General features: G+C 37.3%; 1 protein-coding gene across 1 annotated transcript in view; it reads left to right on the top strand.

The window, feature by feature from the left end:
- The first annotated feature begins 5864 nt into the window (after positions 1 to 5864).
- Positions 5865 to 25100, top strand: part of LOC118823809 (protein unc-79 homolog) — a 49785-nt gene continuing 30549 nt past the window's right edge. The window contains exons 1-13 of the mRNA XM_036593640.1: positions 5865 to 5965; positions 9152 to 9272; positions 14600 to 14913; positions 15819 to 15989; positions 17637 to 17732; positions 17915 to 17970; positions 18048 to 18177; positions 18349 to 18413; positions 19484 to 19572; positions 20888 to 20928; positions 21289 to 21317; positions 23136 to 23365; positions 24644 to 24815. Coding sequence (XP_036449533.1) covers positions 5944 to 5965; positions 9152 to 9272; positions 14600 to 14913; positions 15819 to 15989; positions 17637 to 17732; positions 17915 to 17970; positions 18048 to 18177; positions 18349 to 18413; positions 19484 to 19572; positions 20888 to 20928; positions 21289 to 21317; positions 23136 to 23365; positions 24644 to 24815 — 1536 coding nt within the window. The 5' untranslated portion in view covers positions 5865 to 5943. The remainder of the gene's footprint in view (positions 5966 to 9151; positions 9273 to 14599; positions 14914 to 15818; positions 15990 to 17636; positions 17733 to 17914; positions 17971 to 18047; positions 18178 to 18348; positions 18414 to 19483; positions 19573 to 20887; positions 20929 to 21288; positions 21318 to 23135; positions 23366 to 24643; positions 24816 to 25100) is intronic.

Genomic DNA, 25100 nt, shown 5'->3' with positions numbered 1-25100 from the left:
AGAGGTGGCATGTACAATGAGAAGGGCAGTGGTCCTAAAGTGGAACCCTGTGGAACTCCAAAGGAAACATTTAGATAAATGACTTCCAATTGAAACAAAAAACTGTCTGTTTGATTGAATGATTTAACCTATTCTAAAATTGTTCCTGAAAGGCCAACCTAGTTTTTAAGTTGATGGATCTGGATCCTGTGATCAACTGTATTGAGTGCTGCATGATCCTGTAAAACCAGACCAAATGGTTTATGTGAAGATGTGAAATATTTCTCTAAGATACTATTTTGCAATGGGTCTAAAATACTAATAACTTAGAACATAAAAAATCCTCAATTTAGTCCAAGATCATGCTGAAAACTGCTCTGCTATAATGTCTAACTGTGTGCAGAGTTATTAGATATGTGTTTGCAGTATCCACGCAGTGTGTATGCTCTTTAAAAGAGGACATCTGCTGTGGTGACTCCACTGACCTCTGGCTTCCTCTTGAGGGACACCAAACACAGCTGTTTGTCGCTACTTGCTGGATCATTTTGTGGTGGTTTTCCAGGCTTTGACTAAACCTAGTGTTTGACTAAATTACACTACCAGTTATATTTCTCAGCTGAAAAGATGAAAATTATTCCTAGCCAAGAATTAAGCTTTTAAGTTATTGTGTTTCTCATTTTTAATTTTATTATTTTAATTTTAGTTTTTCTCCCTAAAATGAAAAATTTACCATTGATAAAGAATGAACATTTTTATATATAAAGTTGTGCTTTTTAAACAGACAAAAATGTATATTAGATTTCCATTCTTGATCATCTTAAATTTCCAGGCTTATTACATTCTAAGGCAGTAATTACATGTAAAACAAGGCAAACCTTTGTGTGGACTATTTCTGTCTTTCTTTTTTTTAATATAGGAGTGAGGAATAGAAGCCTGTACCTCTTGGCAGGTCTTGGACATTTAAGGGGTTAAAATCCTGGAAAAAAAAATCAACCACATTTTATTTATTTATTTTCTTTATAAACATGAACATTTGGGCCACAATGTGAGAGTCCTGTGATGTCGCTTCCCATGTTAAAAACAAAGTCAAAGACAGAATGTGAGAAAATCTAATTGTAGCTATTCTCTTGAGACTGTAAGTGCAGCGGATAGTTTTGGATCATTACCATGGCCTAGGGGTCCTCCCTGTTGGTAGGATAAATTCTGCTGTACAGTCATAACAGGACATACCATTTCAAGTCATCTTTATGGTGCAGAGACATATACATGGGATACTTCATTTGGATCCTACTGGATTAGAAATTATTGACAGAATTTGAGTGAAAAATGCTTTTTGGCCTGAGAGGACACGTCAGGGGTCTTGCGCGAGTGAAGCTGGCCCGACAAGATCACAGATCGAATTTATACTGCAAACCACCTAAGGACAAGATTGGACCTGCGGTAAGCATTTATATTTAGTTATATGATTATAGTAGCATAATATCCAGTAGACACTACTTGTTTGTGTAGTAGGAATCAAATCAGTATTTTCTTCAAGATTCAACACTTCTAACCTACAACTAAAGAGCTCAATAATAAAATACAGGCTTTTTCTCCCTCAAGTTAATTATTGATTCTGAGTGTTCTGGATCAAGATAAGCGATCACAGAGCAGTCATACACTAAAAAAAAGTGATGCATTGAATTTACCAAATGTGTAGCTTCATCATCTCCACATAAATTAAATATATTACATCAATACAATGTTGTCCTTCGGTTTACTCACCTCTGGCAATGATTGTAGAATTTATGTACACGTTTGAATCAAGTGAATTTAATGCATTACTTTTTCAGTGTTGTAATCTGCAGTGCTTCCTGAAGTCATCATTGAACTTTTTAATTTTCCCCACATTTAGTGCTGTTGTTGTTGGTGGCGCAACCCAATAATTTGGAGATTTGGAAAGGGACAGTCTACTACCCTTTTATTGGCATTAGTATCTAGTAGAAAAAATTCCCAAGAACTTTATAACTCAAAATGTGAGGAGGCGGCACTTAGTGTTAGTCATTTGGCTGTAGCGCTTTGGTTTTCTTTAGGGACAGTGGTTTGATGTGAAATGGTTCATGCAGAAAAACTGATAAGAACCAGGGGTCACATGGTCTACAATGCAAAGAATACACTGCAAATGACAAAACCCATTTTATTAGCTATCCAAAATTACTTGTGAAGGAACATATCTTTTGAGTTTTTATATGTTTTGTTGAAAACAATAAAATAGTAGTAAGTGTGAAGAAGGAAGGATTTTTTGGCACTATTTTCCCTTACAACACCCTGCATGTACCTCTCCAACCTTGCATAGATTTAAAAGGAAAAAAACATCTTAGGCCAAAAAGTTATGGTAAAACAATGTCTCAGGCATCAGGCAACATATATATGTGACCATGTCATGTACTACCTTTATGTGATGTAGCTTTTAGAGACACTACACACTACACTTTATTTAGTTCAGTGTTCATTGAAAAAATGATATCTTGACAAGTTGAATCATCCTAAATCTAGTCAATATATACAATATTTCTCATTATGACATTGTTGGAAGAGTATTACAAGATTATTCAACCAGTTTCTAGACGTTTTTAGTTGCAGTGTTGGAAGTGTTAATTCAGCACTAGGGCTGTGCATTCAGTTCTCTGCAATAATGTGTAAAGTGTTTAATTTCTTTCACATCTCCATTATTTCTCCACAGCAAACAGTGTTCACCATGTCTGTCTTTGCATTTGCTCTTCTGGTCCCGGCGGGTTGGATCATGCATCATATCCCAGTTTATCGGCAAAGACCACCTCCACAAGTCTGACCTCACAGTCATTCTGCATCACCGGCGTTCTGCCATATCTTTACATATAACATCACTGTACTGAAATAAATGATGGAATGGATCCAAATGTGTTGGTAATGTGTTGTTTTGACCTATGCAATCCTCTTTTCCAACTGTGAACGGAATGTAAGGAAAAAAGAAATTCCAGATTTTTAAAAATTCCTCCTGGTTTCAATCACTGAGATGTATACAAAAGTATTCAGAGTGGATCTATGTAAAATGGTGCATTGTGAAACTTCCCTACCAAAATTTACAGTGGTGGTAATAGGAACCAGGGGCCATGACATCTACAGTGCAAATATAGACATTTTATTAGCTATCCAAAATGACCAGTGAACCTACATGTTTCTTCTGAGTTTTCATATGTATATGTTTAAAGTAGTAATTAAAAAAAAGAAAATTGGCACTATATTACCTTACAACACCCTGCATGAACTCCTTCTCTGTTAATGTTTTTAAAAAATGCATTTTAGGCCAAAACCTAATAGTAAAGGTATCAGGCATCAAGCAGTGCATTCATAACCATTTCATGAAATACCTTTTTTGTAAGGCAGCTATCAGAGACATTAAAAGCATCAGTTCCTATCACCACCACTTTGAATAAAGTTACTCTAGAATGAAACATTTCACATCAAACCACTCTGAATAACTTTGTCTACATCTTGGTGATTACATCATTGAAAAATTAAGAGCAATCAGTGGAACTCTCTTTAAATTAGTGCCATACTCAGTTTATGCAGTGGTGTAACAGTGGTCTGTTTTCTGTTAGTATATCTCAGTGAAAATGGTTTGCCAGTTCAACTTAAAACTCCACTGAGTCATAAGCAGTTTAACTGGTTTAATTCAACCTAAATAAATGCTGTGAATGAAACAATGCAAAACAAAATGTATAGGTTAGATGAACACAAGTACTATTTTACATCAGTTCAAAACTTAAAAACACAACATTCACCATGTTCCACTTTGTAAAGTGTAACATATGACACTGTTCATCAAATTAAATTACACAATCCGGAGTCCAAATGCTTTGGTACAGTTTCCTAACCTATGCAAATCTCTTTTTTTAAAGAACACATTTGCGAAAAACCACACTTTCCCATTTTTTAAATAAAAGATTTTGATGCAGTGTATAAGGATTGTTAAAGTATATACAGTCCACATATGGGGACTAAGCTGCAACAGTGCACTTTGAATTGAATTGTTTTTGTGATGACTGAAAACCAAGGCAACGAACCCCAACCTACTACAGTTTAGCTCCACCCATTTACACTGAAGTTCTAGGGAGTGTTTCAGCTCCAACTGCTTTTTGAGGCACAATACAGTACAGGTCCGCCGATTATATATACATATATATATACATTGGGACATACCTCCTAATTATTGAGTTCAGGTGTTTCAGCCACACCATAGCTAACAGGTGGATCAAATGATGTACTTTATACGTGGCACTGTTGTAGGATGTCACCTCTGCCACAAGTCAGTTTGTGAATTTTCTGTCCTGTTAGATCTATTATATATATGTATTTCCATCTATCTATCTATCTATCTATCTACCTATATATATATATATATATATAATAATATATATATATATATATATATATATATACATATATATATAATATATACTATCTACTATTGAGAAATTGAAGCATCTAGGAGCAACAACAGCTTTGTCACGAAGCTTCAGCATACCAAGACATTTTTCTGTTTCAGCATTACAGAGCCCCAGTGCACAAAAGTGCATAAAGGTCCATAAAGGCTTGGCTGGGTGATTTTGGTGTGGAAGAACTTAACTGGCCCTCAAAAAACCTTGACCTGAACCCCATCGAACACCTGTGGGATGAACTAGAACAGAGATCTCAAGCCAGGCCCTCTTGTCCAACATCAGTGCGTGCCTCACAAATGCTATTTTGGATGAATAGGCAAAAAATCCCCCAAGAAAAAATTCCAAAATCTTGTAGAAAGCCTGAACCTAGAAGAGTGGACTCTGTTATAGCTGCAATTCTCAATGGACGGAATGTGAGGTGGTTTGTGTGGACAAGGCAGGAAAAGATGAGAGAAAACGGCTGATGGGGACCAGCTCCATATTAATGCCTATGGATTTAGAATGGGATGTCATAAAGCTCTTGTGGGTGTAATGTGTAGGTGTCCCAATACTTTTGTCCATATAGTGAATGTGTAGGAAGTGTAAGTTCTCTTATTAAAATATATATCAGTCTTAAAGGCACAGTAACCAAAACAACCTGCTGATTCTAAGGCATAAAGAGGGTCCAGGAAATGAACATGTACTTTGTGACTGTTCAGTTTGCTCAGTGACACAAGCAACTATTGTGTATTTGTTTTCCTCACTGGGTTATCTGGTCTGTTTTCATGTTAGCAACCAGTAATAATGAGCAAAAAATGTTTCTGAGGTCCACTGTGAGAACTGTCATTTTGAGTGATTATGAAAGCTCTTATAAGTTATACTATATATAATCATATCAATTCACATTCCTAATACAGGACACAAATAAATGGCTAAGTACCTTAAAAAGTGTGAACAGTCAACATCACTTTACTCTAAAACGGTGAAATGCTTTCTTAAAAACCAACTGTTGCACATTGAGCTTGTGCAGCAGACACTACACGATAAAAGAAACAATCAGAGTGTCTGTTCATTATGAGAGAAAGCCTGAAGGCGCGTTGGTGTATTTCCGCTCCTAATAACGTTCTGGTCGTCAGAAATTAATATCATGAATGGCAACTGTTCGACACGGAACAGTCCATTTGCTGTAAAGGTAAGCAGGGGAGATTAGCCTACCTATGTTTGGGGATTTTTTCCCGCAGAAGGTTTGTGAGATTAATATTTTAGTCTCGTTTGGAAAGGAGGCGACGGACTGCAGTGGAATATGGACGGAGTGTGAGATGGTTTGTGTGGACAAGGCACGATAAGATGAGAGAAAACGGCTGATGTGGCGGCAGTGGTACAACCTGAACTCGAGCTGGTGGAGGTGGAGGGGGCGGGGGGCAGGAGGGGGCTGTTCACTTTTTCTAACACTGAGGGGGGAACAGTGTACACACCGCAGGGTTAAAGAACACCATCGGGGGCTTTTTTGCGGCCAGTTTTCGACATGTCTACGAAAGCAGAGCAATGTAAGTATCCTCGGCACGTTCTGCTCGCTGTCTCTCCATGTATTTCCACGACGCTGTGGTGGTCAGTGCGTTATTTTTTGAGATTGGGGCTGTGGATGTGGGTAGCTGCCCTTGGTGATGAGGAGAGAGAGAGCCGTTGCTAAGGCGAAGGAGCTGCAACACGTCCTCCTGCTGCAGGAGACGAGGCTGAGCGTTTTGAGCTTTTGCAGCTTAGGAGAGAGAACTGAACAGCAGTGGCCATACATGCTCGCTCACTCTCAGGTGACGGTGACGCGCCTTTGGCTGAAGCGTCTAGGCGTTTCGAGACAAAATAATGAAGCGAGATGCGCTCTTCTCAAGGTCGAGCTGATTGTGATTTATCAGCAGGGTGATTGTTAAACCCTCACGTAGAAACCTCCTGTAGGTTCGTCAGTGAGGAGGCTAGACTGGAGGGTCTCTTATTATAATGAACAGGTGAGTCACTGCTGGGCAGCAGGACAAGCACAGAGCAGCTCAGTGTTTCAGCCACAGACTCATCAGTGTAAGATGTACACAGCTGACAAAAAACATCTCTCTCTCTCTCTCTCTCTCTCTCTCTCTCTCTCTCTCTCTCTCTCTCTGTCCCTTCTCTTTCTTCTTCTTCTCTCCTTTCTGTCTTCCCCTCTCTTTATTCTCTCTCTTCTCTTTGTTTTTCTCATTCCTCTTCCTCTTATTCCATCTCTTTCTTCTTTTTTCTTTCCCCTTCCTCCTGTTTTCTATCTCTTTTCTTATATCCTCTCTTCTCTCCTTCTCTCTGTCATTCTCTCCTCTTCCTCATCTTTTCTCTATTTTTCTTCTCTCTCTTTCTTCTTTCTCTTTCTTTCTCTCCTCTCCCTCACCCTTTCTTCTCTCTCTTTTACTCTCTTTCCCCCTCTTCTCTGTCTGTCTGTCTCTTTCTCTAATCAGACTAATCTAATATTGTAAAATTGTAAAATAAAATGTATGCAGCTGACAAAAACATCTCTCTCTCTCTCTCTCTCTCTCTCTCTCTCTCTCTCTCTCTCTCTCTCGGTCTGTCTTATGGAACCCTGCTGGTGACATCACATATAAATAAAAAATAATGTGTGTATTAACGCAAGGGAATGCGTGGCCACAACTTAGTAAGGCGTGGGAACGAGATCATGCCTTATTAAGCTGTGGTCAAGGCTTAATCATCTCATTCCCACACCTTACTAAGTTGTAGCCACACATTACGATTTCGTCCCCATGCTTTACTAAATCGTGGCCATGACTTCGTTCCCATGCCGTTGTGGCCACACACTATTTTTATTTATACAGGATGCCACCAGCAGAGCTCCATACTTTTTCTTTCTGTCCCTTCTTCTTCTTCTTCTTCTTCTCTCCCCTCTATTTTCTATCTCTTCTCTCTCTCTTTATTCCCTCTCTTCTCTTTCCTCTCTCTTTGACTTCCTCTTTCTGCTTCCTCATCTTCTCTGTCTCTTTCTTTTCTTTTTCCTTTCCCCTTCCTCCTGTTTTGTATATCTCTTTCTCTCCTCTTTTATCCCCCCTCTCTATCTCTCTCTCTCTCTCTGTCTCTCTCTCTCTTTCTCTCTCTCTCTCTCTCTCTGGTGGTTAGTCTGTTTTGGTCTATGAGTTATGAACAGTGAAAGGTACGGCAGATTGGAGTTAATACCTCTAACAATATGAGTCATTGGAAGAATGGCATAACAATGGCTGTCCGCTGGGCCTTTACTGACCTGACCACCCAAATATTTAAAGGTCATTTACTGCAGGTTAAACACTCAGGACAAATGATATTCCTGCACTATTGCAGGCCCAAATTTCAGCACAGACCAGCACAGCCCCATAAGGTGGAGTGTGTGATGCTGGTGGACATGCGGTAACTCTCTCACGGAGCCGTTTGTTTTGTTTGTTTGTGTTTTCTTTCGTAAAATGATTAAAGAACGGAAGGCACAGTTCCTACTGTTGTAAAAAATAATGGTTCCAAATGGTTCTAAAATTCTAAATGGTTCTTTGCTTAGATGTATGGTTCTAGGAAAAACCTTTAAGTGGCAAAGCACGCTTATATGATGTGGATTCTTCACACATGTATTTTCTTTGTAAAAATGGCTCTTTTCTTCAAAGAACCATCAGTTGAAAGGTTTGTTAATAAACCAGAAGTGGTTCAACTATATTGTTCCTACAAGAGTTTTTTTTAAAGTACCATCCATCAAAAACCACGAAAAGTGGTTCTTCTGAGGATACTGCTACTTCTGCTGCTGCACAGACTCAAACTATTTAATTATAACCATAGCTTCACCTGTTTTTCCCCATTTTCTGTATTTTATTATTTTATACTGATGTTAAAACCTTATCCTCTGTTCATCTTGCTCTGGGCTTACTGTTTGCTATCCAGTGTTGACCAGAGGAGGATGAGTTCCCCTTTTGAGTCTTGGTTCCTCTCACAATTTCTTCCTCTTGCTTTTAGGGAGTTTTTTCTTGCCACTGTCACCATTGGCTTGCTCATGGGGGCTGTAAACCTGCTTTGCGACAACAACAATGCTTGTTGTAAAACGCGCTATATAAATAAACTTTCACTTAACTATTTTTGTCACCTTTATTTTTAAGAGTGTGCCAAAAAGCGTTCTTTGGAGTGATGCTATAAAAGAACTACTTTATATTCCCTAAATAACTTTTCAAATGATGGTTCTTTTAAAAAGTGTAACTGAGATGTACAAATATGAGGAAGCCTTAAAGAACCTTCATATAGCATAAAGATATAAAATAAAGTTGTTTTTTTTCTGGAACCATATGTCCAAGCCAAGAACTATTTAGGAGCCTTTATTTTCAAGCATGTATGCTTTTTTTTCTCTAAACAGTAAAATACTGTTAAAATGTGGTCTGTGTTTTATTGTCATGCTCAATTGGATGGGGGGGTGACAACACCACATTTTGTGGGCTGCAGTGTTTATAGCTTTTCTGATCTTGATATTTGCTGGTGGCTTTGGTTGTGCTCTGTGAACACAAATGAGCTGCAGTGTTACAGAATCTGGCTTACTTAATGCTCTTTCCTGCACTTCACTGTGTCCAGCTATGGTCAGTGTTCTGCAGTGTAGTAAGAACTAGCAGAGCAGTCTGATCTGTAGACTCAAGCATGTTGTTGATCCTCTGTGAAGGGACTGAGGCATCACTTGCTGTTGATTATATATTACTTTGCTCTTTGTTTAGTTGCCTCTAAGATTCGATACTTGCAAGAGTATCACAACCGTGTGCTACACAATATTTACCCTGTGCCATCTGGAACAGACATTGCAAACACACTGAAATACTTTTCTCAAACCCTGCTCAGGTAAGTGTGCTACACTGGGACCCACAGGTGAAGTACAGTACACTGCAGATGTCTGTGTTTAGTGTTTCTGTAGATAGTATGAGATTATGTAGGGGCAGTTTAGTATCCTACTGTATTTGTAGAGAAATAGTGACCTTGTTATTGTTTATGATAAAATTGTTAGCATGGTAAGAAACCTGCTTAGATTTCTGTGCTTCGATTTTACAAATCACTTTTATTAAAGCATTTGATCTGCTCCAGCCTCAGTCTGGCATACTACAGTGCTATTTAAAGGGGAATTAAACCTATTTTTCACATTTCTTTTGCTTAATTTGCTTAAAGATGTAAACAAAGTCATTCAGTAGTGTTTTGATGTGACTTGCTACATTCTAGGGAACATTTACACGACAGAATTGTTTGCAGTGATGATAGGAACCAGACATCTTAATTGATGTTTAACGCCTAAGCTACAGTACTGTGCAAAGGTTAGAGACCACCCTTCATTTATATCATTTCCAGTAGAATGGCCATTAAGTTTTTATTTTGCATCAAGAAATCAGGAAATGTATGTTTAACAGATAATTACACGGAAGCATCAACAGCGAAATATAATATCACATTTTCAGTATTTATTGTGTCCTCCCTTTGCATGTACCCCAGATTCTGCTCTATTTTGTGACACTTTCTTTCAATTTAATCTACAGGGATATTTAATCTTTCAATCTACAGGGATATTTTTCCACATCTCCAAAGTTCAGTCGTAGAAGTTGGTTGCATTTTCTGCTTCTTACATTCCCAAACACATATAGTGATGTTCAAAGACTGGTTTTATCTTTCCTCATGCGAGTGGATTGCCTTATATCTAATCTTCTGAAAAATGAATAAATTCAACTTAATGGCCGTTTAGACTAGAAATTAAATAAATGAAGGGTGACCTCATACATTTGCACAGTGCTATACCTCACACACAGTTATTACATGAAACGATTACAGTTATGTTGCTTGATGCCTGAGATGTTGTTTCATGATAGTTTTTATAAACATTTGGCCTAAAATGCATTTTTAAAACACATGCAAGTCAAAGAGTACATGCAGGGCATTGTAGGGCCCAATCAAATAATTGTTTTTAGATGTACCACTATTTTACTCAGAAGATGTTAAGGTTTACTGATAGTGTGTAAATAAGTCAGTGGGGTTTGGTACATTTCACATCAAACCACTATGAATGAATTTTTTGCATCTTAATTATGCAGACATTTTAAAAATATTAACATATTTGTTAAAGGGTCCATATCCTACATTGTTCTTATATTTTTAACACCCCCCCAGGTCCACTTATGACATTTACGTAGTTGTATGTACCAAAAACAGTCATTTTAATTTTTACATGCCCATTGTCCAACCTCTCTTTATCATTTTGAATTAAACAGGCTGTTTCTGTTCATTTACCTTTAAGAATGGTATATAAAATTCTTCTGCTCTGATTGGCTGCCCTTTTTTGTGCCTCATTTAAAAAAATGTCTGAGTGAAAACACTCCTTATAACTTCAACCTGGATGAGTGTAATGTTTCGCAGGCTAAATAGTTGAATATAAATGCAATGAAATGCATTGAATGAATTAAAATATGGATCATGTGGACTGGGTACATTTTGAAACTTGAGCAATGTTTACATGCAACCTCAAACTCTTTTATTTAATAAACAGAGGAAATTTCAGCTTTTAATGATATGGGCCCTTTAAAAATTGAATTATACTAGACAATAAACCAGAAAAATATGCTAGATAAGCTAGTGAGTGCAAATTTGATCCTGGTTAGTCAGACTTCAGTGGAGCAGTTGGCCCTTAGGCCATGCCTCTCCAGATTTCAGTTACATAGTACTTTAATTCATTCAGTAGCACTGTCTTTTAGCCCCTGGCCATTAAAAAGCAGTATGTATTTGCTTACTGCTTTACAGTTCTTTCAAGTCTGCATTCAGCGTTATGCAGATAGAGCTGCCAAAACAGACATGCTTTTCTTCTTTAACCTTATTTAACTGTAATATTAAATATTTATTGATTTGACAGCAGATATAATGCATTAGGATGATAATTTCTGATATGAATTATTCTCTAGATATTTCAAATGGCTTTCATTTCCCCCTGACAGTACAGAGCAGCCATTACAGTGATGTTCAGTTCAGATATGATAATGGAAGCAGTGATGAAAACAGATAGAAGTTCTGCATGTAAACAGGGCTGGTTGACTTATCTGACCCCATGCAGTCAGACTAATAACAGAGAGTTCCAAATATTATTTAAAACAGATTCTCTAAATTAATTAGCATAAGTCACACTGAAAAAAAGTAATACATCCAGTTTACTTGATTTAAATGTATACATAATTTCCACATAAATACAATATATTCAACTCAACACAATGTTGTCTTTCATTTTTTAATAATTGTGTTATATTTAATTTATGTGGAAATGAATAAATGTGCACATTTGAGTCGAGCACTTTCAGTGCTTACATTTTTCAGTGTGCTCTTCAGAAAGAGGAAAGTAACCAGTTTGAAATGCTCCCTGCTCTTCTTTTTGCTTATTTTTTCAGACACCTGTTTTACAGAGTGCCTGGGGTAAAGAGTGAGAGCAGCGGAGCTTGAAAGCAGGACGGCAGGGACACAGCATATGTCAGGTTCATAGAGAGAATATCAGACAGAGGATGGAGCAGCCAAATGGATATTTGATACGTGGACACAGTTCTCTAGTGCTTCAGTAGGGACTGCTACAGGGCGATAGTGACACATAGCATGGAAGGGCAAGAAAAGTAGATAACTGTGAAGAATTGTGGGAAGGTTTATGTACTCTTAGCTAGATAAGTGTTTAACTTACTCATTTAATCATACATAAATAAATCAAGCTCTCTGCATGAGTGAGCGAAAAGCATAATTACTTAAACTCTAATCCTGTATGTATTAAATTCCTTTCATTTATTATGTATGTTACATACTGAAACCTTGGGTTATTTTGAAATTGTAATATTTTGCTGCACCCTTGATTGTAAGGCATGTTTCATCACTTCATCTTCAGAATTTGGGAAATGTTTGATAACATAATATATGATAATATAAAATACAGTACTGTGCAAAAGTCAAAGACCAACATTTATTTATTTAAATTCCAATCAAAATGGCATTATGTGCAAGTTATTCATTTTTTAAGCATGAAAAAAGCAGAAAATTTTCAAAGAAATCTGCAGGGATATATTTTCCACACCTCCAAGTTCAGTCTTAGAAGTTGGTTGCATTTTCTGCTTCTCATAATCCAAGTAATCCCAAACACATTCAGTTATGTTGAGGTCTGGACTCTGTGGTGACCAATCCATTATTTTAAGCACACCAAAACTTCATATTTGATTTGGAAAAATTATTTTTTGTCTGTTTATTTTTCTCAGTAGTGGTTTCTTGACAGCTACATCTTGTCATGCCCATAGCATTGAGTTGCCTTCTCATCTACTTGCTTCAGACCTGAAGCAAGAGTGGAGCTTCATTTTCTTCTTATCTCTCAAAGATGAATGCTGTAAGTTCTGTTTATCTGATGGTGACAGTGTTGGTGGTCTGCCAGATCTTGCGTGGTTGTTAGGAGTACAGTTTTCTCTACATCTCTCTTTTAATAATGTTTTTTAACTTCAGTTTAGGATACTTCTGTTTTTTTTACTTAATTTCCTTTTACTTTCCTCTTCCTTATGCAAGTGATTCTTCTCAGAAATCTATCCTGAAAAAAAGAATAACTTTTACTTAATGCTTGTTTTGACATTAAACATTTAATAAATGAGAGGTGGTCTCCAACTTTTGCACAGTACTGTATGTCATGTCTACAATGGCTGGTTTATTATTTATATCAGGCATGCACACGGTCAGTTACTCACTCATCCATGGAGTCTTGAATTGTAAATATTTACACATGTACGATAGCATCAGCCTGTTGAGGAAGGGATATGTGGTTGTTTGTGTGTCTGTGGATCAGTTTGTGTCTTTATGTTTTAGTGTTTGTGTAGTAAATATAATTATTATGACTGATGATGAAAATAAGTGCTCAGCTCAGTTAGGACAGTGACTTAAAATTATACTCTGTAAGATTTGGCATTGTTTACTATAGTTTACATTCCTACTGTCCATTCAGAATGGGTTTATTTAAAAACATAGCAGGGCTACAATCTTGAAGAGTATAATTTTATGCTGTTTGTATAGTTCAGCACCACTGTTTACTTACTGAGTAGTAGAAATGTCATTGTCTATTGCTGCCAATGCTGTGCATACATGTTTATAGATAGCTTATAGCTTATAGCTTGAACAATGAAACATCATACTGTTTTTTTATGTAATGTACATCCAAAGACCAAGTGTTTCTCTTCCAAATGCTCTCAAGCCCATCATAGCCCAATGAAATATTGCTGCCGTTTTTCTTCAGAGAATTAGGGAAAAAAGTACTCCCAGGAGACAGCAAACACAAATGTCCATCCCCCATTAGTTCACAAGCATAATGCTGCCAGCCATCCCGTTTGAAGCAACCTTATTCCTTTTCCATTACAGTTTCTTCCCCAACCGTAGATTAGTTACATTTATTTTAGAACTGAAATCCATATGCCTGTTGGATCTCATTATTTCTCTTCCCCAATGATACTGAGACAGTATCATAATGTATTTACATACTGACATTATTTTTTATGATGCAATAAACATGTGTTGTGACCAAGGAGCTTTTAGTCTAACCTCACACACATGTTTATTACTGGCTAAAGCATGTTTCAGAAGTGTCATCTCTGTATTGTGCCCAAACCAATCTAAAATTGCTCTCATCTTTGACAGCCCCTGCCATTCCTTCTTTTGTTTTTCTTGATCAAAGCATGGTTATTTGGCCTCCTATCTGATTTGACTTGCATAGCTGCCCCGCAATTGATTTAATGAGAGGGTGCAGTGTTTATAAGAGCTTTTCCTCTGGAGAAGTACGGGGCTGCCACTGAAAACATGCCATTTTTTTTGTATTTTTGCTCCTTGTCACCAGATACGCATGAGATGCAGTGATCATTGCAGTTCTTTGCAAGTTTCTGTTTATACCTTTTTGCTTTCGAATAAAATCATTCAAACAAAATGAATAAAAAAGGAAACATTACTGCTTTCAATAACAAAAAGAAAGTGCACATTCTTACTAAGACGAGAGTGGAGACACTGCATCCTATGTGGGTTTTATCTGGGTTTGGTTCTTTTCTACTTACACTGTCTCTGTAGAACCATTTCAATGTAATGTGCTGTTTCTTTGTGTCTTTGTTGTCTCTTTTTTTCCCCTGTTCCCCTCTCCCCCGGAGCAGCATCCTGTCCCGTACAGGCAGGAAGGAGAGCCAGGAAGCTTCCAATTTGGCCGTGCCCATGACCATGTGTCTTTTTCCTGTGCCATTCCCACTCACCCCATCTCTAAGACCACAAGTCAGTTCCATCAACCCTACAGTTACTCGCTCCCTCCTTTACAGCGTTCTGCGGGACGCCCCGGCCGACCGTGGGGGGGCCACCCAGCAGAGTCGGGACGCTCAGCTCTCAGAGTACCCCTCTCTGGACTATCAGGGGCTTTATGCCACCCTCGTCACCTTGCTTGACCTGGTGCCCCTGCTGCAGCATGGTCAGCACGGTGAGTGATGATGCCATCAGATTCCTCGTGACTGTTTCTTCCATCCCACCTAATGAGGTGAAAGGGCTGAAAGGCAGATCCGAGTATTGAAATACAGTAAATTAACCCCTTAAAATCTCAGCCAGTTACGTCCTAGCACTTTTTATTCCCTGACCACATAGAAAACAATGCGAAGTAGCAGAATTATTTATAAGTTTTAGGAGTAAAGAGTGGAAGCCTGGACCTGCCTTTGAGTCTTTGGCATTTGAGGGGTTACACTTCAGCTCTAAAATGTAGTAAAATAGAGTGAAAAATATTCATGGTTATGTTCCATAAGCTTAATAATCAGTGATTTGACAGCAATAAATCATTCATGAACTTACCTTACACAGTCATTCTGCAAAAGTTAGCTATTTCAAAAGCTCCTTTGACCTCCTGAAGTGTCGTTGAATGTGTCTGCCCATCTGTTGGCCCTCTGTGATGGAGCTGTTTTTCATTCATAAATATTTCATCAAATGAAAAAAGACGCTAAAACTTTAAAGCCCAAAATTTCCACTCTGTGTACTCTGCTGAAGGCAAACTCTTAAAGTCCAGCTATGGCGGCTTTTATTGAGTGAACAGTGATCCTAACAAGTTGTCCTTTAAATAACCTTTAGTAACCCCTAGATTTTTTTTTTCATTTCTTACGCTTGTTATTCATGAGACACACAGGTTATCCAAGCTGACAGCCACATATACAGTGGAGTCACCCCAGTGCTGTTTGAAACAAACAATATAAATAATTTTGGACAGCTTTTAATAATGTATTGCATAAAAAATATTTTGAAGTCTGTGATTTTTTACTTCAGGAATCTCCATGTGTGAGGTAGGAGATTGTTACATTAGTGTTTTCTTTGTGTCTTTGCTTTTCCTCTTTTGCATTACAGATCTGGGACAGGCCATATTTTACACAACAACTTGCCTGCTACCGTTTCTCAGCGATGATATTCTCAGCACTTTGCCCTATACTATGATCTCCACTTTAGCCACCTTCCCTCCCTTCCTACACAAAGACATCATAGAGTACCTGAGCACCTCCTTCCTCCCTATGGCTATATGTGAGTATGTTGATATTATTTACAAGAGAGGTATCACTGTGATCCTGCAACAATATTAGACACACTTATTATAGCAGTTTTATGAGAAATATTGTCTTGAATGTATTTGATTCAAATATGTACATCGGTTCCACATTAATAAAATTTTGCCTTTTAGTTAACTTTCCTTGGCAAAAATTGTGCCGATATAATATATTCAAATGATGTACACATTTGAATTAAATACATTCAAAGCAATATTTTTCATGTGTAACTGCAATAATGAGTGTGCATAAATAATAATGATGCAAAAAAATATTGTTTTGAATGTATTTGGTTCAAATGTATAAATTTTTTCCACATGAAAAAAATAAAACACAGTTTTGCCTTTTATTTTATCTTCGTTTGGCAATAATTGTGCTCATATAATATATTCAACTGATGTGGGACTCTTGTACATATTCTATCAAGCACATTTGGAAAGCTATTTCATTCACTGTAGATTAGAGCTTCAATGAACACAACTTTTCCATCAGGGTATACGGCAGCGGTGTCATATTCGGGTTCTGGAGGGCCACATGGTTTTCCCTCCTTAACCACTCTGAATTCATCTCACAACAGCCTTGCTAATTCGCTGATGAGTTGAAGTGGAATGCTAAACTCTGCAGTGCTGTTGCCCTCCAGGACATGAGTCTGACACCCCTTGTGTATTGTATAGTTTGGTCTTCATCACTGTAAAATGGAACAAGGCTTTCTGACAGACTGGGGAATTGCAAAGATCAGAGATCATCTTCAGTAGCCAAGAGTACTTTTTCACATCGGAATTGGGGGAAAAGCCAAATAGAACAGAACACTCTGACTCAAAGATCACTATGAACATGATGTTCTCACAGCTCTAACTTCAAAGATGCTGTTGGCAGTTATAAACATTACACTTTCAATTGAATCATTTGAAAGTGTAATCATTTTAATTCAAAGAGAAGTGCCATCAAGCTATAAGACAAGACAAAATCTTTTTACATGCAAGTGCACTTGACCAATAAAGTGATTTTGATACCCTTATTATGCTATATTTAAAAAAATCTAAATTTTCTACATTATACATTTGCTATATTTACACTACTGTTCAAAGGTTCAGTGGAATCAGTGTTTTCAATGATATAAAACCAATTTTAATGCAGATACATTTATAAAATGAATGTGTTAGTATTCTGTTACCTTCAAGCAGTATGTAGGAACAGAGCTGTAGATGATTCCATTATAATAGCTTTATAGCAACGAGAATGAATGTGCAATAAAGTGAATATCCTTAATGCCTCATATTTGAAAAGTGGTGACCAAATCTTGCTGATCAAATTGCTGTTTGTAGTAATTTTGTGACAAGAAATTACTTTAAATAGATAATTACAATTGATTATTTGGCAAAATGATGATTTGGTAGCATGTCCTAACGTAGTTTAAACTGTGAATAAATTGTTGATTTATGTTTTGGTTTCAGGTTTATAATATTTCAATCTACACTGTATATGTTATTATTGAATAACAATTATTAATATAACAAGTGATTCCAAATTTTTGAATGGTAGTGTATACACATATTGATTTTTGAAATACACTAGTGCCTTCTGCTTTTTGTTTTGTTTTGTTTTGTTTTCTTTCTTTTTTAAGTGGGTTCAACTCGTAGAGAAGGAGGGGTGCCGGCATACGTCAATCTCTCCGCTTCCTCTATGCTGATGATTGCTATGCAGTATACCTCCAACCCAGGTAAACATGTTCTCCCATTTGTAAGAAAAGACCATAGTATCCAATCTTTCTGGAGAAGATATTAATTAGACATGACTCACATTAGCATTAGTATAACTTCCACTTTAAAGTGTAATGACCAAAAAACATAGATGTACTACTCACAGTATGAAAGAACTGTCATTGTTTAATGCTGTTTTTAGTGTACCACTGTCAGCTTTTGGAGTGCCTGATGAAGTATAAGCAAGAAGTGTGGAAGGTAAGGATTTAGCATCTTATTATTTTTTAAGAGCTGCTTTAGGAAAGTCCTTTATGAATAATTCGTTTTTTGTTTAGGACCTTCTTTATGTGATATCATATGGGCCGTCCCAAGTAAAGCCACCAGCAGTTCAAATGCTCTTCCATTACTGGCCTAACCTCAAGCCTCCAGGTGCGATTAGTGAATACAGGGGGCTGCAGTACACAGGTGAGTCAGTCTCCTTAAATATATGAGATTTAAAAAAGGTCTGGTTTATTTCCTCTCTTTCTCTTTTCTAATTTCTAATTTTCTAATCTTAATTGATGTTATTTGCTTTTGCCACATTTGTCATTAATCTCTGCATTCGAATATCTTCTTTTTTCTGTTTGCTTTTGATAGCCTGGAATCCCATCCACTGCCAACACATTGAATGTCAGAATTCTATTAATAAACCTGCAGTAAAGGTAAAGTATAAAACTTTTTACTGAATATAGGTTAATGTGATTTGACTGTCTTTTTATGTTTGCATACTAAACTTTGAAGTTAGCTTTCCATTTTCCACTATGATAGGGCCTAAGACACATACACTCACACACATACTGTCTGACATACACACACACATTCCCCGATGATGTCTGTGGCCATTTGTGCTGCTCCGTCAGTATTGGCTCAGCTTGCACTCAGAGCTGAGAAGCAGAACAGGAACAGACAGGTGCCGCATTTCAATTACTACAGGCCTGGTAGGGGACGGTGCTTTATGGGTTGGAGGTGGGGGAGCTTAATGGGGAGAGATGACCCTGTGCTGCCGGAGGATGGAGTGGACGCATGTGTGGAAGAGCACTGTAAATTACTGGACTTTGTTTTAGGAGCTACAGCCCAACCACTGACTCTTAACTTCTCATTAAACAGTGCAGGCATTTTAGGGCTAACATATAACTTGAATGGAATTCATTGCAGGGTATATGCTGGTAATGTATCATTCTGTTTTAAAAGTTGCAACTAATTCACCCTTACAAAAAAGGTAATGTATTTAAATATATTACAATATATTTTAAATACATTATGCTTTTTGTAAGGTATTGAAAATATATATTACAACATATTCATAACAACAGCTTATAACAATATATTTTGTATTTATAGGGGCAGATACGTCAGTTCATAATACCTTAAGTGCAAATGCAAAACATGTGCCCCAGAATCTGAAAAGTTGATGGTAATTACCCAGGAGAATTCAAAGTCAAACAAAAGCATTGTTAATATTAATATACATTAATGTAATATTTCATTCACAATACAAAGATGTAAGGGACATCTGGTGTTTACTAAAGGTGGAAAAAAATCTAAATAATAAATAAAAGCAGAAAAAATGGCAAGATTTTTATATGACAGTGATGATATGCATAGCAGATAGGATCCAAAGTGCATGTTGCTGACGGTCACTTCCTCTCATTAATATTGTCTAATTTGGCTGACAGTTATTGTAGTAATGTGGCTCTGGTGTCCTTCAACATGCCTACTGTCTTCTCCTCAGATGTGCATCGACCCTACTCTCTCGGTTGCCCTGGGAGACAAGCCCCCTCCTCTCTATATCTGTGAGGAATGTAGTCAGAGGATTGCTGGGTAGGTCTTACTGCATCAACACACATGCCAGGCGCATGCACGCTACACAAGTGTCTGACCGTTCTGTTTTTTTTATCTGACTAGTTACCATGGTTATATTATCCCCTTTTCCCCAAGAGTCTGTAATGTTATTATCACTGTGAAACAGAGCTGTGAGTTCCTCTCTGTTGCTTAATCTAGCCTTTTATATGATTTGATCTTCTATATGACTTGTAGCACTGTTGAACAAGCTGTCTGTAATTCTCAGAGTGAGATGCAGTAGGGAGTTGGTAAGGCTTCTGCCAGTTTGTATTTGTCAATATTGGCCTTTAGGTCAAGACTGTGTGAGGGATAGATGTTGTCTGTATGAATATTGTCGCTGTCGCAACAAAATCCCATGTATTCAAAATGGTAACTTTACAGGGAAGTAAAAAAGTGCTGTGCAAACATCAAAGCGTTTTGTTTGTTTAATTTTCAGTCAAAAAGGCCATTAAGTACAAGTTACTGATTTTCATGTTTAGGAAAAAGAAGACAACATAGTAAAAACAAAGTAAAAACATGAGTTGTCTTCTCACAGTCGAAGGATGGACAGAAACACTTGGGTTTTTTCAGATCTTAAGTAAGAGTGGAGCTTGATTTTCTCCTCTCTCTCAAAGATTAAAGCTTTAAGTACTGTTTATCTGATGAGGACAGTTTTGGTGGTCTACCAGGCCTTGCATAGTTGTTAAGAGTCCCATTTTCTCTATATTCAACCCCAATTTTGGAAACTACTTTTTTATTATTATGACTTATTTTCCTTTATTTTATTTCTCTTTACTTATTCTCCACTTATGCAAATGGATTGTTTTATATCTAATCTCTGCAGAAATGCCTCTTTTAGCCATTTTAGGCACATTAGAAAGAAGTGTGCAAGGCAGCTAAGGTGAGTGTGGATAGTTGCTTGTGTGAATGTTAGTGTCTTTTTGAAGAAGAACATAAAGCCTTTTGCTGGGAGGACTCAGCTGTAACATGTTGACTTTAAGACTGGAAACACAGAAGAGTTAAAGTGACAGTAGAATGCACAAAAGTAAAGAGTGGACAAATTAAATACTAATAGATTTGATGTTATACTTAGTGTTGGAGACATTAGTGTAATTTTCTGTTGAACGTGTGCTTTCAACATTTTTTTCTGAAAAATGAGAAATTTATAAGTACTTAAACTGAGTTCTTAATGGCCATTTGGACTGGAAATGATATAAATGAAAGAGAGGTCTCTTGAGTTTTTTTGTCTTGTCTTATAGTACTTTAGGTACTCTTTCTTTCTTAAGTGATGTTTTCTTATGTTGTGCCTCTGCAGAGACCATGCTGAGTGGCTTGTTGATGTGCTCTTACCTCAAGGTCAGCAGTACTAGTCAACATGTAGCGCATACACGTGCTTAGTCACACTCATGAGGACACACACCCACCACCTACCCTCACATATGAAGGTCTGGTTAGATATAAATAATTGGAGGTTTGCAAGTGGGTTGATGGACAGTAAAGCTATATTTATTTATGAACCTCCTGCTCACTTTTCCTTATAAATAATATAAATATAGTGTGTTTACCTTCAGGGATGTTCCAAATCTGAGGTAGCATGAGGTAGCAACATGTTCCTAGTTAGATAAAAAGGCATCATTTGCTTATTGGATGATTTGCTTGCCTTGCTTGAGTGTTCATGATTCTTGATTGTGTGATTTTGTGGTTTCACCCTAACAGCTGAAATATCTGCTATATGTCAGAAGAAGGTAAGATCTTGTCAGTACGTGTTTGATGTCTGGTAATGTGTGTGTTTTGGAATATATACTCGTAGTCGGTGGGACATCAAATCTTTGAGCATGGGGGGGTCTAATCCGTTCTTTTAGTCATACTTCATCTTTTCACTTATGTGCTGTTACTGGATGTGTGATTGTTCCCTTGCAGTTGTTTTCAGCTTACACACCTTGGATTTACACTGGCCATTGTTGTACTTGTGACTCTGTGTGTGCTTTGCATGGTGGTTGCCATGGCAGTCTGTATCTCATCTGAAACTGACATAATCAGCTCAACTTTTTACATCTGCGTCCATATTTAGATCTAGTGAAGCTTATTGTGGTGCATTACCATTTAGACTGGTAAGATATGTTGAAACTCAGTACAGTTGTACAAGCATATTGTGTTGAAGGAATTAAACTGGGCTGAAATTTTAGTGGTAATAGCACTTTTTCTATACAGGTGTCAAGCACATCACTTTTATGTATCGTTATAAGTACAAAACATTTTATAAAACTATATAGTATAACTATAGTATAAAACTTTTGGGCCCCTGGGCATTAAGGAGTTAACTTACACTAAAAACTAATCCTCTTCAAAGTTACCACTTTATAGGCACAAGGTTTTGTTCCAAAAGTAAAACCTCAAAGTTTCTTAGTGTAAAATTTAAGCTGTAAATTCCTCTAAAAGCTAATGGCCCAAAGGAAAAAAGCCTTTGAAAAATCCATTTAGAGCTTTCAGAACCTTTTTAAAACTGCCCCTGCTTTTTAAGATTGCATTTTGATGGATCTTGCATGCACCATCCTTCATCATAATGGAAATAAAGGGAATAATGAAGTTTGTCCTGGAATACCCCCTATGACTAGAGGGTCGTCCCTACATTTCCGCAGTGAATCAGTGAGGGAGGGGTGGTAATCTCAGGTACTCTGCCTGGCTGAACAGCCACATAGCGTTTTTACATGAGACAGCTGTCCTGAAGCTTAGAGTGTTTTGCCCCTTTTTAATCCACAATCGTTTAAATAGGCTTTGTCATTGTGCAGAATTCACACGGACTCATGCCAGTTTTCTCATCTAAAGAAGTGTATGGCTTTGATTCTACTTTAGTTTAGGTTTGCATATAAACTCTTTGAGCACCAGAAGCAGAAAGAATTGCTTTGTGGATTATGATAGCAGTATTTCTGAAGTAGTTTAAATCATGTTATGATAGTGTAAATCTACAGTTCACGTTTCTTTATTCTTACATACTGCACTCCATTGAAAATAACTTTATCTTTTCTTCTGTCTGAAATTTGATCATTCTGTCCTTAATTTCTTTCAATCTGGGACCAGAAATTGTAGCATAGCATCAGCCTCACACCTTATACCAGTGACAAAACACATACTGTTTTTGCATTCAGTTACATTAAAGCCTTATTTTGAGAAACTCATTAGGTAAGACAGTGTTTAAAGCTGCACATCATTTGCTCTAACAGCTTGTTCTGCCAGTAATGTGCTGTTGTGACAGATGGAACTAGTAAAGGAGCATATCAGATAATTTGATAGATTGCACTGCATCTCAGGAGCATTGCTTTTAGGGACTGATCAGATTAAGCCTGGCCTGCTCTCACCATGCTTTTTATTTTTAGAAAAGTGAGACACTCTAGGGATACCGTTCCCTGTCAGAGAACAATGATGCTGTATACACATCACACATAAATCACTGTGTTGCCATTGCTTGATGTGATTGATTCCCCTCCTCGTCCTGCCTCTTCCTTTCATTTACTCATTCTCTCTGTGTCCCCCCATCATACCCCTCCTTTCTTTCTCGACAACAGAACTGCAGCTCTCATGTGAGGCGGGCAGTCGTCACCTGCTTCTCGGCTGGCTGCTGCGGTCGGCATGGCAACCGGCCTGTGCGCTACTGCAAGCGTTGCCATGTCAACCATCACAGTAGTGAGGTGGGGGCCTCAGCAGAGACTCATCTGTACCAGACGTCTCCTCCGCCTATCAACACACGCGAGTGTGGAGCTGAGGAACTGGTCTGCACTGTGGAGTCCGTCATCAGGTACACACACTGCACTGACCAGCACTGGCCCTCACACCCCTACAGTACATAATACAGTTTCATGGTATTGTTGATGTCTGATGCTTTTGATTTGCTGTTTTTAAAAACAAAAACATTTAGAATTGTAACCCCTAAACTCTAGGGACCTGTCAGCAGGCCCATATTTACTTATTCACTGCCATAACTACATATGTTACATAATGGTATCATAGCAGTTACTGAATAATTCATAGGTACTAAATAATAAGCCTTAAGATTAATAAATTAATTATATGCCAAATGGGGTATTGATTTGCATGTTGGATCTTTTACATTATTGTGAGACAATTGATCACAGATTCTTCAATGTTGTTCTTCAGAGTACCAATAATAATAATAACAACAATAATAGTACATGCATAGACACATACATACATACATACATACATACATACATAGATGCATACATACCAATTCACTATAGGCCCAGTTTATAAAGAGATGTACTGTGCAAAAGTCAGAGAGCACTGTTTTTATTTATTTAATTTCCAGTAAAAATGGCCATTTAGTACAATTTTTAGTACATTTAGTACAATGTTTTTCCAGAGATTTTCTGAGAAGATTAGATAGTAGATAATGTACTTGCATAAGGAAGTAGAAATTCAAAGAAAAATAAGTGAAAAACTGGGAGTTTCCAAAGCTGAAGTTTTTTGAAAGAAAATTAAATATGTATAAAAATGAGGCTCCTAACAACGGTGCAAAACCTGGTAGATGACGAACAGTACTTTAATGAAAGATTTCTGCTTTCATCTTTGAGAGAGAAGAGAAAAACAAGCTCCATTCTTGTTTTAGATCTGAAAAAATCCACAGGTGATTCTGTCCATCCTCCCACTGTGAGAAGACAGCCCAGTGCTATGAGTCCAAAAGGATGTTTAGCTGTTAGAGAGCCATTACTGAAAAAGGAAAATTTTAAACTATATTTACTGTTGGACGCCTCTTAAATATATGTTAAATATATGTTTTCTTCTTTTGAACTCTTTTGAACCTGAAAAATGAATAACTTAATTGCTGTTTTGATTGTAAATTAAATGATCAAAAAGTGATCTCTTACTTGCACTATACTGTATATGTCAGTTACTGAACCAGAGCAGTTCAGTTCAGTAAGATTTTTATTAAAAGTCAGGTAGTCAGCCAATAAGGGTCAGTCAATATGTAATAACTGAGGTTTCAATGACACTGTACTGTACCTGTGTTTTTTAATGTGTTATTAAATGCGTTTTTTTTCTCCCTTCATGGCAGCCTGCTGAAAGAGGCAGAGATCCATGCAGAGCAGCGGGAGTTCGAGATGAACCGGCGGCGTCAGATGGGCCTCTCTACCTCCCACCACTCGCTGGATAACCTGGAATTTGACAACAAAGAAGATGACCAGCATGATCAGAGACTGCTCAGTCAGTTTGGCATCTGGCTCTTGGTAGGGGACATATCTATATATGTGTGTGTATGTTCATTACCTTTGTCAGTGTATGTATGTGAATATATATATAAAATACATTTTAATAAGTCTACATTGTAAACATTTTATTTGTACAATAATACCACCACTACCACTACTACTTCACTAAGGCTACAAATACTGTTTAATGAGGACACTCAGCTAATTTACCAGAGCATTACAATCAAATAACCACAACTGTCCCTTTTGCCCCACAACCAAGATTATGAAACCCCACCATGTACCATACTGATACAGCTAATA

The sequence above is a fragment of the Colossoma macropomum genome, unplaced genomic scaffold, assembly GCF_904425465.1.
Source record: "Colossoma macropomum unplaced genomic scaffold, Colossoma_macropomum, whole genome shotgun sequence".
Classification (NCBI taxonomy): domain Eukaryota; kingdom Metazoa; phylum Chordata; class Actinopteri; order Characiformes; family Serrasalmidae; genus Colossoma; species Colossoma macropomum.
The sequence above is the reverse complement of the archived record's forward strand: the minus strand, read 5'-3'. Positions and strand labels throughout refer to the sequence as shown.